General features: G+C 38.9%; 1 protein-coding gene across 1 annotated transcript; it reads left to right on the forward strand.

Moving 5' to 3' along the window:
- The first annotated feature begins 537 nt into the window (after positions 1–537).
- On the forward strand, positions 538–15,332 carry LOC127154190 (5-hydroxytryptamine receptor 3A-like). Its single transcript, XM_051095599.1, is given in 11 exon segments — positions 538–630; positions 2,341–2,466; positions 6,944–6,972; positions 6,974–7,133; positions 7,223–7,267; positions 7,360–7,469; positions 12,489–12,658; positions 12,975–13,135; positions 14,047–14,257; positions 14,594–14,857; positions 15,106–15,332. Coding segments are annotated over 11 exon segments (1,596 nt in total).
- Positions 15,333–17,735: the final 2,403 nt, after the last annotated feature.

A 17,735-nucleotide genomic window follows, 5' to 3' on the forward strand; every position in this document is an offset into this window, starting at 1 on the left:
AATTCTGCATCATTTTATACATATTTTGGACTGGGGGGGGTGCAGTTATTTCGATGACATCAAATGGCTGCACTCGGTAAGCTAATGACACTATCTTTTGATATTTTTACTGCAGCACAACTCTAAAAATAAAATTACGATGCCACATTGTGCGACTTTTGGTTGTAATTTTCAGTCAAAGGGCAACAAAGAAAGCAATGAAAATCTTCTCTGCTTTCCTAGTAATAAAAAGAGAAAAAAAGAATGGGAAGATGCCTGTGGATAAATAAAACTTACTAAAGACCCGCATCTTTGTTCTCGCCACTTCAGCCCTGATGCCTTTGAGGCTTTTAGTAGACCACAGCTACTGAAAGAGCTTAAAAACAGCAGAGACAAGAAACGCTAGATGCCATCCTGCTGGATGTAAACATGCCAATGCTTGTCATGACGGCGCAGCCTCTGAAGGATTTTCTCAGTGTGGATTTCACGATATCCAGAGTCGTTTAGATTCCTTGTGAGGAAAAAAATCAATAGTATGGCTGTAATGTGGGGAGTGAGATGAGAGGCGAGCGGATCCATGCGCAAGCTTTTATTCGTAGAACGAGACAGAGACAAAGTGAAAACAGGCAGGGTCAAAACAACAGCAAACAGGTATGTATGGGACGAGACACAAGAATAGTCCGAGAAGCAGGCGTGGGTCGATTCGTGGCGAACATAATCCGAAGGGGGGCAAGGCAGAGGGGTGGTCCAAACAAACGAGCGAGAGTCCAAAAGGCAGGTGGCGAGACAGACAAGACGAAATGGCCAGACGAGCAAGCTTAACACAGGGAACTCTGGAACTCTAGAACTAGGGAACTCAATACACAATGCAATGAACCACAACAATAACCACAATACTCCATGAGTAACAGGGGCTTATATAGGGCGCCTGATTGGCCACAGGTGTAGATGCAATTAGCGTGATGGCTGATGGGGGTAGTATTCCGGGGTGCGATGCAACAGTCTGTGTGATGTGACAAGGTGAGAGCGACATCTGTTGGTGAGTGGACCGAACATCACCAACCAGATTCATGACAATGGCACTGAGTTTAAGCCAATGTTTATATCTTCCGCCACCCGTGAGTGCTTTCGGTGGCTGTGGTAATCAAATTAGTATTTAATTTTCAGAGTTGTGTTGTTGAAAAAAAAAGCGACAGTTAGCGCCAGATATGTCCAAAATATGTATAAAATGATGTGGATTTTTAAAATAACGTAAGTCTTTATTGGGTTTTACTACTACATGTTTCAGTAAAAGACATAATTTATGTTTATATTAAAGGAGTCCTATTATTCTCTTTTACAAAGTCTTGATTTTGTTTTGGGGGTGTACTAGAACATGCTCTCATGCTTGGTGGTTTGAAAAAACGCATTATTTTTTTCACTTAATTTACATTATTACAATACCTTTTTCCCCAGCCTGGCACAAAAGGCTTGATCAGTTCTGGGTTTGATGAAGGCCCGCCTTCTGAAAAACAACATTCTGATTAGCTGTCGCAGTGCATTGCGATTGGCGAACAGCTTAGACGGTGTTTCTGTACTGTCACGCCCCTTTTTAAAGCAGCAAGTTCCGTGTACAACTGTTATCGATTCTTATGTTTTAAATATGGATTTGTTTCATATCCATCAATACGCTACAGGAGGCCTTCATTAACCCACCCAGGTGGGTTATACGATGACAAGACATTACTTCTTCTGTAGCCAGACATTTTAATGAATTAGGACATGATATTAAACAACTAGAATGTATAGGCATAGAACAAGTCATTAGATTGCGCAGAGGAGGTACTATAAATAAAGAGTTATTAAAACGAGAAGCATTTTGCATATATAAACTTAAATCATTAATTCAAAATGGAATTGGATCTTTCTGTCTTTCTTTAATGAATTAGAATTCAATCCATATGGATCCTTTGGAGTAGATCTCAAGCATTTAGTGTGAAAATCAGTGATTATTAATGACGACGCATGTCTGATGATTTTAATCATTGAAGATTTCATTGTTGAATGCAGATACTGTTGATGGTTCATTTTAATTGCCTGTTAATATAAGAGCATATATTGTAGAATTGTGGTGGGTTTAATAATGTGTGTGGTAAAGCTGTTTAAAATTTAATGAATGAACGTTGGTGAATGAACGATAACATCAAATCAGTGATTTGAAAAGTGGGTGGAGGTTTTATATCATTTAACACACTATAAAGAAGGCCTGCGAGCCGAAATGTTTGTGTCTTTGTCCTCTGGTGACGGATTAATAAAACATAATAATAATAAATAATAATAAAAATAATAAAAAAGAGAAGTTTGTTTTCACTCCCCTCTCAGGTCCGAGGCTCTAGGGGTGGAGGCTTCCTTCAGCGGCTACGTCCTCCTTCGCTCATGGCACTTCTGGGGGATTCAACAGCCCAGCATCCTCGCCCATCAGCCGTGCGGTACTCGTCCAGGCCACAGGTCCGGCAGCTCATTGCTTTAACGGCGCTCGATCCACTCAACTAGGGCTGCACGATTCTTGCTACAATGTGGATCATGATTTTTCTCCATGGGAATTGAGATCACGATTCTCTTACACGATTCTCATTTTTTCAACCAAAATTTACTGCACTTAAGTACAAAAAAAAAACAAAAAAAACAGGACATTTAGTATAATAAAGAGCTGGAGTAACAAAAAATAGGGAGAGGCAGCCGACTCTTCACAGTTGGGACTAATGCAATATTTTTATTCAAACTTTTATCGACTTTCAGACAAAGATTTTACTGTAAGTCAGACCGTTTAGAAAAATATCACAACTCTCATCAAGGCACTCTTACCAGCACTTCCACACATCATCAACACATCTCTTCTCACAGGCACTTTCCCGTCTGCATTCAAGCAGGCTTGAGTAACCCCACTGCTCAAAAAACCTACATTAAACAGTTCACTTATAGATAACTATAGACCGATCTCTCTCCTTCCATTCATAGCAAAAACACTCGAACGAGTCGTTTTTAACCACGTATAACTATTTCTCATGCAGGACAGTTCATTAGATGCTAACCAGTCAGGTTTCAGGAGTGGCCACTCAACTGAAACTGCGCTACTGTCAGTCACTGAAGCCTTGCGGATTGCAAAAGCTGATTCCAGATCATCAGTACTCATTTTGCTGGATCTTTCTGCTGCGTTTGACACTGTGAATCATCAGATCCTCCTGTCCACCTTCTCATCACTGGGCATCACAGGGATTCCACTTCGCTGGTTTGAATCCTATCTACAACATTAGAAAGATCAGGCCCTTTCTAACAGAGCAGGCCACACAACTTCTTGTCCAGGCCCTGGTCATCTCTAGGCTGGACTACTGCAATGCTCTTCTAGCCGGTCTTCCTTCATGCACAATCAAAGCTCTACAAATGATTCAGAATGCAGTAACACGACTGGTCTTCAATGAGCCCAAAAGGGCCCATGTCACACCTCTCTTTATCACCCTGCACTGGCTCCCAATTGCAGCTCGCATCAAATTCAAGACACTGATGCTTGCATATAGAACAACCACAGGCTCGGCGCACGCCTACCTCCACTCACTGCTACCAATCTACACTCCCTCCAGAACTCTGAGATCCACCAGTGAGCGACACCTCATTGTACCATCACAAAGAGGCACAAAATCACTTTCCAGAACATTCTCTTACACCGTTCCTGGCTGGTGGAATGGTCTTCCCACCGCTATCCAGAATGGCAACTCCCTAACAACTTTCAAGGGACTGCTGAAAACTCATCTCTTTCGACACTATTTGAAAAAAAAAAAATTCCTTTATTCTACTCTTTTTTTCTTTCTAGCTTGTACTTATCTGAACAATGCCTGTTTTATGGTATTATGAGCAAAATGTTAAACGTTTTGCCTCTCTAGGACAGATCGCTTGATGTATTCCCCACCAGTAAGTCGCTTTGGATAAAAGCGTCTGCTAAATGAATAAATGCAAATGTAAATGTTGACATGGAGGTTGCTTTTAACAGGGAAACGTAAGAACCCTGATGAAAAAAAAAAACTGCTAAAACCAGCTTAGGTTGGTTGGCTGGTTTAAGCTGGAAGTAGCTGGTTTTAACTGGTCTCCCAGCCTGGCCAGGCTGGTTTTAGCTGGTTTACGATGGAAGTAGCTGGTTTCCCAGGCTGGTTTTAGCTGGTTTAAGATGGAAGTAGTTGGTTTAAGCTGGTTTAAGCTGGAAGTAGCTGGTTTTAGCTGATCTCCCAGCCCGGCCAGGCTGGTTTTAGCTGGTCTCCTAACCTGGTCAGGCTGGTTTTAGCTGGAAGTAGCTGGTTTTAGCTGGTCTCCCAGCCTGGCCAGGCTGGTTTTAGCTGGTTTAAGCTGGAAGTAGCTGAAGGGAACTTTAATAATGACAACAAAACAGATGATTGGATGATGTTTGGATAATGTATAGTCTCTTCATCATTGTGAGTTTAAGCACAATTATGGTTCTTTATACTCATCTTTATATTCTTCATTGGCCAATACTATTTATTCACCAAAAATGAAAATTTTCCATGATTATTTTCTCACTCTCAAGTTCTTTTAAACACAAAAGCAGATATTTTGAAGATCTGTTGCCACTTACTTTATGCAAAAAAGGCAACAGTTTGTTTTGGAACAACTTAAGGAGTACATGATGACAGAATTTTAATTTTCGGGCAAACCATCCCAATAGTTAAAATTCCATGGACATTCAAGCTCTAGAACATAAAAATAAATATTAAAATGTAGTAAATGTGTAGACTGAATCTGACATTCTGTTTTATCTGCATCACCAATTCTTTGCTAGCTTTGGTATAATGAATAGCAAATATGACTTTTGTCAGTCATTGTAAAATATTAAATTATTAAATATTATTTAAATATCAAACAAACATTGCTCCTGGTTTTGTGTTTGTTTGTTGTTTAAGGATTATTTTTATTTTAAGGAGTTATTCTGGTTCACTGTTAGATATACAGTGCCTTGCAAAAGTATTCATACCCCTTCATTTTGTCACATTTTATGTTGCAGCCTCATGTAAAACTTGTTTAAATTACTATTTTCACATCAGTCTACACTCCATACATCATAACGCACAAAACAGATTTGTGACAACTTGCAAATTACTGCAAATAAAACACTGAGATAAGTACATTGCATAAGTATTCATACCCTTAACTCAGTACTTAAAGCCCCTTTACAGTTGTGTGCCTTACCAAATGTATATTTAATTTTCAAATACATTTGTAAAGTTGTCACAAATCTGTTTTGTGCCTTGTCATTGTGGTGTAATGGTGTAGATTGATGTGGAAAATAAGTTACTTAAAGCAGTTTAACTGAAAGCTGCATTACAACTAGACATGAAAAAAATGAAGGGGTATGAATACTTTCGCAAGGCACTGTGCATACTGAAATAATCATAGTTTAATACATTTCTAAATTAATAAATGAAGTTCCAAACGTAGGTTAGGGAGGAGCCTAATCATTCAGTCCTGTCAATCATTACAAGCAGCTCTCATGTCCCAGCCTCCATTCTTCCGGCATCCCTCCACCTCCTCTTCTCCTCCTCTGTTTCTGTTATTTTCCCTCTAGGTAATATCATGTTGGGGGAGGGGGGGGTCAAACTCTGTGCTCGGGTTCGAGCCTCCATTAAGGACAGCAAGCCAAGTTTGTTTACCATTGCCCATTAGGACTGGATGGGCAGGCGAACTCGTGAATTATAGTTAATGACAGTTATTATTGTATGACTGTAAAAGAAGCCACAAGAAAATGCTTTTAAAAATGCACTGTTAACTACCATACAAACAAGGCCAGTCTGTGGATTTATAAATCTATAAAACTGTGGAAATATAAAACTAGCCATCGTATAAAAAACAACTGGAAATATATTCAAGAGGATTTAATATGATAACATTTTATTATATTATAATTATATTTTTATAATATAATAATAAGAGCGGTGTGAATCCGGTGTTCCTTCCTCTAATTAAATGTGTGGCACTGAACATGTTTTTTTATCTAATGGAAAAACAAGCTACATCACTAATGAGTTCAACCAAACAAATACAAAGCTATTAAAACAAGATAACTCAGTGGTTACCGAAGGTGTTAAACAACATGTAAGCGCACATGATGGTGCCAGCAAAGTTATTACATTTTACCTGTGGAAGTAAAGAGTAAGCAGCTTTAAACAGAAGGATATCTCATCCACACCAAGTATTATGGGACATCTTTGGCGTTTTCTTTTGGCAGGTTTCATTCTACTTACAGGTAATGAATTAACTTATATGTTGATCACAGACTTTATGTTTTGGTCAGTTATATTTACATATTTTATCTTTGTTAACAATTATGCATCTTCAATGATTCAGTATTATCTTTGTCCCAAATAAACTGTCTTTTTGTAAGCAGGTATTTTTTGGTGCTGTGCATCTCAAACATTGATATAACATTCACATATTTACCTGCATCATGGTTGTTTAGTCAAATCAATTTCATTACAGCATCTGTAATTCTAATGTGATTTCATCACTTGTTGCTAATTTACATTTACATATACAGAATATGGCATACATTCATTTATGCTTTTATATATTTATGCTTTAAATAAGATTTCATAATTTCATTTAATTAAGCTTTCTATGAGATTAGATTGTGTGCACTAAATATGCTAAAAATTTCCATTAGGAATGATCAACCAAAATACACTTAAATTTACACTTAAAATTTTTGTGTTTATATTAAACACTTGTACATTTATATCATTTTATCAAAGGCACCATAGACAAACAACTTTTTTGTGAAATATCAGTAAATTTTTAAGTGTTTTAAATGTCCAGATTCTTTTTTGTAGTTTTGGGATGATTATGTACAAAAATGCTGTGTAGTGCAGCATTTATCTGCTGGCTGTTAACAAATTATGCCAATAAATGGATGTCGCTAAGCTAGTTTCCCTGGTTTATGGTCATGTTAAGTGTCATGCCTGGCGAATATGCTTCGCTGTGAACAAGGACAAAGTGGACCCACGTATGAGTCTCTACAGGAAGTCATTGACAAAAAGTCCTTCAGACCTTCTGTCAACCTCAGCACCCCCACCATAACCAACATCTCCTTCACTCTCTACGCTATTTTGGGAGTGGTGAGTCAGTGCAGTGAGCTGTATTTCTCTGCTTGTGTACATTAAATTGTACCTGTGTCTGTACATGTGATGCTTGTTCTGTTTTTCAGAATGAAAAAGCACAAATTCTTACCACATTCCTCTGGCTCAGGCTGGTAGGTTTGGTGCATGAACACTAAAGGTATTTGAGTTTAAATAATCAGCTGAATATGTTACAATCATGTTCTCCAATAATGTTTTGTTATAGTACTGGTTCCATGAGTTCCTCATTTGGGATTCAGAAGCCTGTGATGGCATTACGAAGATCTCTCTTCCTGTCAAAGATCTCTGGACTCCCGACATTATCGTTTATGAGTTGTGAGTGCCCTCTACTGGGGAGGTTTGGGACATTTGTTATTGATCTGAGGGGAATTAATGATGTTTCACTTACTGTAATAGCTTCAATGAATGTTGATTATTCGCGGCATCGCAACCTTTTTAATATCGCTCCTCTAAAGGGCAATTCAAATATAATTATATATATTATATAAGTTAGTATCATTCTAATTCTAATAATAAGTTGATATCATTCTAATTCTGTGAGAATAGCGATTTTATTTTTACACACACCACAACTACAACGACAATGATAGACGAACGAGACCATTGAAAACTGAAGAATTTTTTTCCAGTTGGTGAACCATAGAAACACTGACAGCCAATCAGAATCCACCCGGGTTTAATGAGCATAAGCATTTAAAGCGGCAGACAACAAAACGTCTCGGTTATATCTGTAACCCTCATTCCCTGAAGGAGAGAATGGAGACGTTACGTCATAACTGGCGTATTTGGGGTCTCACTTGGGGGCCCAATCACCTCTGAGCTATTTGGAAAAGGCCAATGAAAATTGACTAGTGGAATTTGCATGCCAAGCCACTCCCCCTTACATACAGGCGTAGTGTCAGCAACCCAGGTTCGGGTGGGCCAGAAGATGCACCAGCAGAACCTGCTCCTCTTCGACCTAGCACAGGTCTGTGCAGGAAGGCATACTGTAGACCCCAGATCCAGGAGGAGCCGGCCGTGGGAGGACTCAGCGAAGCAAACAGGAGTAGCTGAGCTTCACTGAGTCAACTCCAGACAAGCTGGACATTGGGGTTGGAGTCGCCATTCTCAGAGAGAGTGCTTTTTTTTTTTTTTGGTCGTATCTTAACTCTCCGAAAGTGATTAGCCTGCAGCGATTTGAGCCGCAAGACTCCGGAGGAGGATATGGCGGGTGAGTTGCAGCATGCAATGGGAGCATAGACCACCTCAAGGGTAGGTGTACACTACCACGGCTATGGTGTCCTATGGACTAGCGTGTACCTGTCCTGCAGCATCGGTAGGAACCGGCGGAGGTAAAAGCACTGCTAGCAACTCGAGCAACTAATGTCGCTGTAGTCGAGGTTCTCTCCAGGAGCCTGAGACTGCCTGCCTATTGCAAACGGAACCCCAGCCCGTGTTGGAGGCTTCCGAGATAGCTGCTCTAAGGCCTAAGAGCATGGCTGCCTGTTGGAATACGGGGTCTGACGAGTAGCTGGGAAGGTGGCAACACTGAGGGGGATGCCACCTTGAGTGTGCCACAGTGCTGTGCCCATCTCAGGATCCGGTCATATTGTCAGTGCTGAAGCTATCTCATATGGAACAGCAGAGTGGCCAAACCATGGCTACGGCCACCATATGCCCAGGGAGCCTCTAAACGTTTAGAGGGACCTCTGTCAGCACCAACCCTTTTAGCTGACATATCTCGACATAACTCCATACCGAGAAAAGAGGGAGCTCCACTCTCCTTTAAGACTTGCTCTTCTCCCAGTTGACCCGAAGTCCCGATGGCTAAGGTGCGAAGGCACTAAATTCCTGTATTCGTCCAACAAATCTCACAAGTGGAAATCTCACCCAGTCGCCAAGATAGTTGGGGACCCAGGTGCCCTTCCTCAAGTGGGGCCGGGCACCCCCTACCAGTTTGTAAAATGCGGGGAAACAGATCACTCCGAAAGCAGGAAAGCCAAGAGGAGAACTGTACTGATACATCTGACCCCTGAAGCAGACCGAAAAAATATCTGCGTCAGGCCACGTCCTTTGGGTCGAAGCTGTCACCCATCTCTGGTGCTGAAAAATAGAAACATGTGTTTTCATTTCAGCCACCCAAATGGTAGCATGAAAAGGGGGACCAATTCAGAGCTTAAAAACCAGGAGTGGGTGAAGCCCACCACTCTTTTAGGATCTATAGACCGACCATCTCAACCAGCAGACAGACTAGGTAGTTTTAGTAACCGGGCTGCTGCCTGCATTAATAGGGATATAGGAACGGCATAAACACCCCTGCGGGGGGACAAAACAGCTTCTTTTTTATTATTTTTTTTTAAGGATGTCTCAGTCTGGAAAGCAAGCGTCCCGAAGTAGGGCTAGGCTGCTAAGGTAGCGTTTACCTGATCCATGATCCCGCATTGTGTCAGCTAGAGTGCTAGGAAGCAACACGTCCTGCATCCCTGGCTTAGATGATGAGACCATGTGCTGGGCTTAGGTGTGAGGAAGACATGCGTCGCTCACAAAAAAACCCAACATGTTATAAGAAACCCAAGGACACAGAGAAAATTGCTATTTTATTGAAGGGGTGAGTACCTACTGACTCGTAGGTCAGAGGCGGCAGCGGTGGAGCACGCCCCTGTCTTTCCCAAGGGTATCCAAGAGCAAACTCAAATCCCCGGGTAGCCTGCTTCCAGGAAGCCCATTTTTTTATTTCCACAAGGCAACTCAGATGGCAGACTGCCACCCCTTAGGTGTGGCCAGCTCAACTCCCTGAAGGGGACCGGAGTAAGTCCTGTTGGGACCACCAGGGGTGCCTTCGGCGACGGCAGATGAAAAACGTGGCCGTACCATGGGCACTCTTATCTGCATATGAACTGCCCAGGACCGCTGGGCCAAGTCCTAAACAGTGTCACCGAGGAGGCTGGCCTGAGAGATGAAACACCAAGAAAGCAAGCTTTTTCGGTGCTGTATATCTCACCAGGTTCAGCCAGAATTTTTTTATTTTTCTCTTAGGCCACAAAGATGGACATCACCTGACTGGGGGACTGCACCGAGACCTTCTGATCCCTGTATGCAGTTTCTGCATCAACCTCGAGTAAGAACTATCCTCGTGCACGTTAAAATCATGGCCTATATAACGCAGGAGGGCCATGCCATGCAGGGCAGAGGTGGCCATGGCTGGCAACGCTTACAAGCTTGGAGGGAAACACAGACAGCCCCACCAGGTGGTGGCGTTTTGCGAGCACGAGTGCACCGCAATCGCACACTCCACCAGAGGGCGTCAACGTGTTCCAGGCCACCATTCAGAAACTCGACGGTAATACACTAAGAGGAGCTGGACCTCCGCAGGGGCTCACTCGATGGAGCAATCTGGACTGTAATCCTCATGCTTCTAGCCTTGGGAGTCAGCGACCCATGAAACCGGAAAAGATAGAGCGAAAAGGCAGCCCACATATTAAATGTAAGCTATGACCGAGCATAATAATTGGTCTCCCTCACAGCGTGGGCATAACCCATCCACAAACGCCATCTCAACATGCATTGTTTACATCATAGACCTGTGAGACATCGATTGTGACCGTCATGAGGAAGTAAGGAAACTATTGCTCCCTAAAAGCACACGATAGGAGATGCATCTTGAAAAAGACACTCTCAACGACCATGTATGCTGTAGGAATTTGCTCTTTTAGGCTGGATTCCCCAGGGAAGGACTGCTGCACCCACCCACAGCAGGGCAAGGAATACAAAGAAAGGATGTTCCACACAGCTTGAGAAACTCCCACAGTGATGAAGATAACTTCTTGTAGAAGCAGCTCACACAGCGATCAGCTCTTAAGCAAAAATCTGAATGAGTGGATGCACCCCGCCATCTTATATACCCGTATGTACGGGAGAGTGGCTTGGCATGCAAATTCCACTAGCCAGTTTTCATTGGCCTTTTCCAAATAGCTCAGAGATGATTGGGCCCCCAAGTGAGACCCCAAATACGTTAGTTATGATGTAATGTCATAGAGTACGACTGAAGGGGAACTGCAGTATATATATATATATATATATACCATTAAGATATAAGAGAAGTGGTTTTTAGTGCAAACAGTTTTACTTTAGACATTTTTCTTGGATTTCATAACTTGGACTTTTTCCTGGAATTTTGAATTTCTTAGAATTCTGAGTTTATTTATCACATCTCTAAACCTTTTCTTCTGAATTCAAAATTTACATCTCAGAATTTTGACTTTTTTTCTGGTAATTTTAAAGTTCTTAGAATTCTGAGTTTATGTATCACACTTCTAAACTTTTTGTCCTCTAAATTTACATTTCCAAAATGTAACTTTTTTTTCTTCTTAGAATTCTGGGTTTATGTATTGCATTTCTAAACTTTTTTTTCCTCTGAATTCTAAAGTTTAATCTCATAATTTAGACTTTTTTCTTGGAATTTAGAATTTCTTAGAATTCTGAGTTTATGTATCGCATTTCTAAGCCTTTTCCCCCCTGAATTCTAAATTTACATCTCATACTTCTGAAAATTTTCCTGTAATTTTACTTTTTTTTTATTCATGTATCGCATTTCTAATTTTTTCCCCCCTCTAAATTCTAAATTTACATTTCATAATTTGGTCTTTTTTCTTGTAATTTTGAATTACTTGAAAGTCTGTGTCTCAGAATTGCAAGTTATAAATATTGTTATATTGCTATTTCCCTACAGCGGCTCTGTGATTATATTTTTGTAAGAAAATTAACATCACCCTGGTTCCCTTGATTTTTTTCCCAATTTTTTTTTTTAAAATAATGAACTTCTGTAGTCCGTTTCAGCCGCTTGTTAGAAATGGCCTTTTTTACTATTTTATGTGATAGAATTGTGTGTGGAAATATCTTGAGCTTGTGTTTAACCACAGACCTTATTTTAGGCATTTAACCAAAAACCCCTTCAAAAACCCAGTGACTAGGAGGTGCTAAGATTCTTGTTTCCGGGTTTTGGCCTATAAAAATATATCACTGTATTATAGGTATTGTAATAGTTACCTAGTTAACTATATAGTTTTATACAAGCTTTATCTGAAAAGGCATTACTTTCACGTCTCGTGTCAATGTGGATTCTCTTGTTTCATACAAACAAAACTAGCAATAATGACTTCAGAACATTTTAAAGCATTAAATATTATTTATGTAATACTGTTGAAGTGTTTGTCATTTCTAAGCCAATTCAGTAAATTGTATTGGACTATTTTTTGTCTTAGTGGATGGTTTAAAATAATATAGTCTACAAGTAGCTTATAAAAAAAATAATAAATGAAATACTTTTACTGTCAGTCTCTCTTTTCTCCCTTTTAGTGTGGATGACGACGTATCTCAGGCCTGTCCTTATGTGTACGTGAACCACACGGGCCACATCCGCTATGACAGGATGTTGAGGCTGGTTAGCGCTTGTAACCTACAGATCTTCAGTTTCCCTTTCGACATACAAAACTGCTCTTTCACCTTTGGCTCCTACATGCACACCAGTAACGTCTTCTCTTTCATTGCTCTCCTCATTTCCTGCCATCTCAGCACATATTTGTCATGAAAGCATTTTCCTTCATGTGTTTCTGAGGTTTTTGAAGACCCATTTAATGGGTCTTGTTAGTGTCTGTGGATTTTCAAACATAGTAATTTAAAGTCAAAACATGACAGTAAGAGTATATCAGTATTCTCAGCAAGAAGTTTAAATTTAATGCTGTTTAAAATGTCATGTGGTTTAACCATCAAATGAAATGTAAAGAACTGTTTTGTGAATGTGTTTTTTTAGCGTAATAATTCTAATACTTGTAACCCCTTCAGTAAGGGACGTCCGTGTCAGTCCTGCCCTGTCCTTTAAGGAGATGACAGGAAATTCAAAGCGTTACCTGCAGGCCAGTGGAGAGTGGGAGCTGGTGGTTATCTTGGGCGACGCTGACATTTTGAAGTTTGGAATAGATGAATGGGACATCATCACTTTCTGGGTAAAAACGAGATAAAACCAGAGTGTATAAAAGTTTAGAATAGCATACTAAAATACTGTTCTATTTCTCCAGTATTTCTCCTGTTCTGACTTTTATTTTTGGAATTTGGCCTTTTTTCCTTGAAATGTTGAATTTTTTAACATTTTGAGTTTATATATTGCAATTCTGACTTTTTTTTTCAGAATTTTGAGTTTACATCTCACATTTTGGCCTTTTTTCCTTGGAATTTTGAATTCTGATTTTACATATCGGAATTGTGCCTTTTTTTTTCCCTCACAATTCTGAATTTACATCTAGCTAGCAATTCTGACTTTTCTCAGAATTCCGAATTTACATCTTACAATTCTACTTTTTTTTTTCTTCTCAGAATTCTAAGTTTACATCTTACAATTTGGACTTTTTTCATGGAGTTTTGAATTTCTTCGAATTCTGAGTTTACATATCGCAATTCAGACTTTTTCCTCACAATTCTGAATTTGCATCACAAAATTCTTTTTTTTTCCTTTTGGAATTTTGCGTTAACATCTCACAGTTTTACATATTGCAGTTCTTACCTTCTTCCCAGAATTCTTAATTTACATCTTACAATTCTAAACCTTTTTTTATCGGAATTCTGAGTTGACATCTCATAATTTGGACTTTTTTCTTGGAATTTTGGATTTCATAAAATTTTACATATCGCAATTCTGACTTCTTCTGCAGAGCTCTGAATTTACATCTCACAATTCTAAACATTTTTTCTCGGAATTCTGAGTTCACATCTCACAATTTTGACTTTTTTTTTTTGAACATTTAAATTTCTTGGAAATATGCAATATTCCAAATTAATTAAAAAAAAAAAAAAAAAAAAAAACTACAGCACTTTAAGCTAAGTGAATGTCAGTCCAAGTCTTACTGTTTCCATCCTGCAGGTGGTGATAAAGCGACGGCCAATATTGTACGTGGTGAACCTGATCATCCCCAGCTCCTTCCTCATGATCATTGACATCCTGTCATTCTACTTGCCGCCACACAGCGTGGATCGATCCTCCTTCAAAATGACCCTCATTCTGGGCTATACAGTCTTTCTTCTCATTATGAATGACCTGCTTCCCAGCACTGCCAATGGAACACCTTTAATAGGTCAGTTAGCCACAACACACCTGTGTGAGCGATGTGTGAATGTCAAATGACGAACAATGGTCATTACACTCAAGAGTGTAAAATAGTCTACATTATTATTACTCTACTTAAAGGAACAGTTCGTCCAAAAATTACAATTGGGTTATTTAGTCATCCTCAAATGTGCAGTTTTCTGCAGTCACTGGTATGTTGCCATGGACAATGGACAATTGTCATGATTGACCAATAAAGTATTCCAAAATTAAGAATTTACTTCTGTAGTATTATGTCTAATAATGGTATTTAAACACTCATTTAGTTCTTTAATATCTCTAAAATTTGGTTTCACCTCCTTAGGTATCTATTTCTCCGTGTGTCTGGCACTCATGACCATAAGCCTACTGGAGACGGTCCTCATTACCTGTGTCCTCCACCATAATTCAATGAAATACAGGGAGGTGCCGCATTGGGTCCAGGTGCTAGTGATGCGCTTCATTGCTCGACTTATTTGCTACAGTTTCCCTGAAGACCCTTTAGCCAAACTAGAAGAGAAACAAGAAACCAATCCATGGGTCGTCCAGCCCTCAGAATCAACGTCCAGTCAACAGACATCCACAAATGGTAAGACAAGAATAGAAACTGATACTAAAGTTCGAAACAAAGTTGTCCTGGAGGGCCAGTGTCCTGCAGAGTCTAACTTCAACCCTAATGAAACACCTGAATAAGCTAATCAAAGTCTTAAGATTTATTAGAAACTTCCAGGCGAGTGTGTTGGAGCTTGTTGAGGCTAAAGCAGAACGTTGGTCCTCCAGGAGCAGAATTGGACACTTCTGTCTTGGATGCTAAATGCTTTCTTTTTTGTCCCCTAGCATCTGGAACTATGACACTGGATGTGCCTGAACTCAGACAGATCAGTCAGGATCTTAGAGAGATGAACACTTATTTGTCCATTCTACGAAAAGAAGATCATCTACAGAACCAGTGGTGCCATGTGGGCTACATCCTGGACTTCCTTCTCTTCCGCGTTTACCTGTTGATAATCACAGGATACGCACTTGTAATCATATGCATGTGGTGCATTTGGATGAACCAGTAGAAAAAGTACAGGCTAGCAGAAAATAATATTTATATACAGACATATGGTTGTCCACTAGGACAAAAATTTAGTGAGTAGTGATAGACCGATATTGTTTTTTTTTTACTGTTTTTCCATAATCAGATATCAGTTTTGTAAAGTCAAATCAGTAAATGGTTTTGTTATGCATATCGGTTATCGGCATATAAACATCCAAATAATCGGTATGGTTATAATAGGGTGATTATACGTCCACTTTTCCTGTCCTGGTCAGGACTTTTAAATTGTCTAAAATATCCAGATTTTGGCTGTTTTCCTGTGATGTTCTCTCATACTTTTTATGTACACGTATTTGCATTATTTTGATCATTCTCAGTAGAGCCCGCCTTCTTGCGCGCCACATTGGCTGATTATGTACTTTTCAGTCATTACCTTCTACAAGTATAGAAACAATAGGAAAACAAAGCCAAAACCTGGAAAATAAGCAATTCAGAAATCTAGACCAGGAAATGTCCAAAAAATAGTCTAATGGTCACCCGATTATAAACGATACCGATTATTTGCATGTTTATATGCCAATAACGGATATTCATAACAAAACCATTTATCGGTGGATTTGACATTACAAAACCAATCTGATTATGGAAAAATGCACAGATATCAGGGAAAATGCTGAGACTAAGAGACCAACCGTTTTAGGTGTAACACAACAATACAATAGTGATTCCAAAACAATATGACAGTCTAAACATCTTGCACAAATATCAGGTAAAATATTGGGAAAACAGAATATTGGTCGATTTTTAAAACTAAACGTTTTGAGTGTAACAAGAATACAATGACTTCAAAGCAATAAGACAGTCTAAACATCTTGCACATCTTGGACAAAATTCAGGAAAAATATCGGTAAAACCGATTATCGGTTGATCTCTAATGTGGAGACCTAAAGTTTTAAGTGTAACACAACAATACAATAGTTACTCTAACGTAATAAGACAGTCTATCTTGCACGTCTTGTACAAATATTAAGAAAAATATTGGTAAAACCGATTATTGGTCGATCTTATATATATAGAGACCAAAAGTTTTGAGTGTAACACAACAACACAAAAATGACTCCAAAGTAAAAAGACAGTCTGAACATATTGCAACATTTTGCATAAATATTAGGAAAAATATTGGTAAAACCGATTATCGGTTGATCTCTAATGTAGAAACCAGAAGTTTTGAGTGCAACACAACAACCCCAAAATTACTCCAAAGTGCTAAACACAACATTTTCAATAGTTACTACAGACCGAACGTAATAAGACAGTCTACCTTGCACATCTTGGACAAATATTAGGAAAAATATTGGTAAAACCGATTATTGGTCAATCTCTTATATAGAGACCAAAAGTTTTGAGTGTAACACAACAACACAAAAATGACTCCAAAGTAAAAAGACAGTCTAAACATCTTGCAACATTTTGCATAAATATTAGGGAAAATATCGGTAAAACCGATTATCGGTTGATCTCTAATGTAGAGACCTAATGTTTTAAGTGTAACACAACAATTCAATAGTTACTCTAACATAATAAGACAGTCTACCTTGCACATCTTGAACAAATATTAGGAAAAATATATAACTGATTATTGGTTGACCTCTAGTGTAGAAACTAAAAGTTTTGAGTAACATAACACAATAATGACTCCAAAGTAAAAAGACAGTCTAAACATCTTGCAACATTTTGCATAAATATTAGGGAAAATATCGGTAAAACCGATTATCGGTTGATCTCTAATGTACAGACCTAAAGTTTTAAGTGTAACACAACAATTCAATAGTTACTCGAACGTAATAAGACAGTCTACCTTGCACATCTTGGACAAATATTAGGAAAAATATTGGTAAAACCGATTATTGGTCAATCTCTTATATAGAGACCAAAAGTTTTGAGTGTAACACAACAACACAAAAATGACTCCAAAGTAAAAAGACAGTCTAAACATCTTGCAACATTTTGCATAAATATTAGGGAAAATATCGGTAAAACCGATTATCGGTTGATCTCTAATGTAGAGACCTAATGTTTTAAGTGTAACACAACAATTCAATAGTTACTCTAACATAATAAGACAGTCTACCTTGCACATCTTGAACAAATATTAGGAAAAATATATAACTGATTATTGGTTGACCTCTAGTGTAGAAACTAAAAGTTTTGAGTAACATAACACAATAATGACTCCAAAGTAAAAAGACAGTCTAAACATCTGCAACATTTTGCACAAATATCAGGAAAAATATTGGTAAAACTGATTATCGGTTGATCTCTAATGTAGAGACCTAAAGTTTTAAGTGTAACACAACAATACAATAGTTACTCTAACGTAATAAGACAGTTTATCTTGTCTATAAGTTACTCTATTGTAATAAGA

Source organism: Labeo rohita, chromosome 22 (assembly GCF_022985175.1).
Source record: "Labeo rohita strain BAU-BD-2019 chromosome 22, IGBB_LRoh.1.0, whole genome shotgun sequence".
Classification (NCBI taxonomy): Eukaryota; Metazoa; Chordata; class Actinopteri; order Cypriniformes; family Cyprinidae; genus Labeo; species Labeo rohita.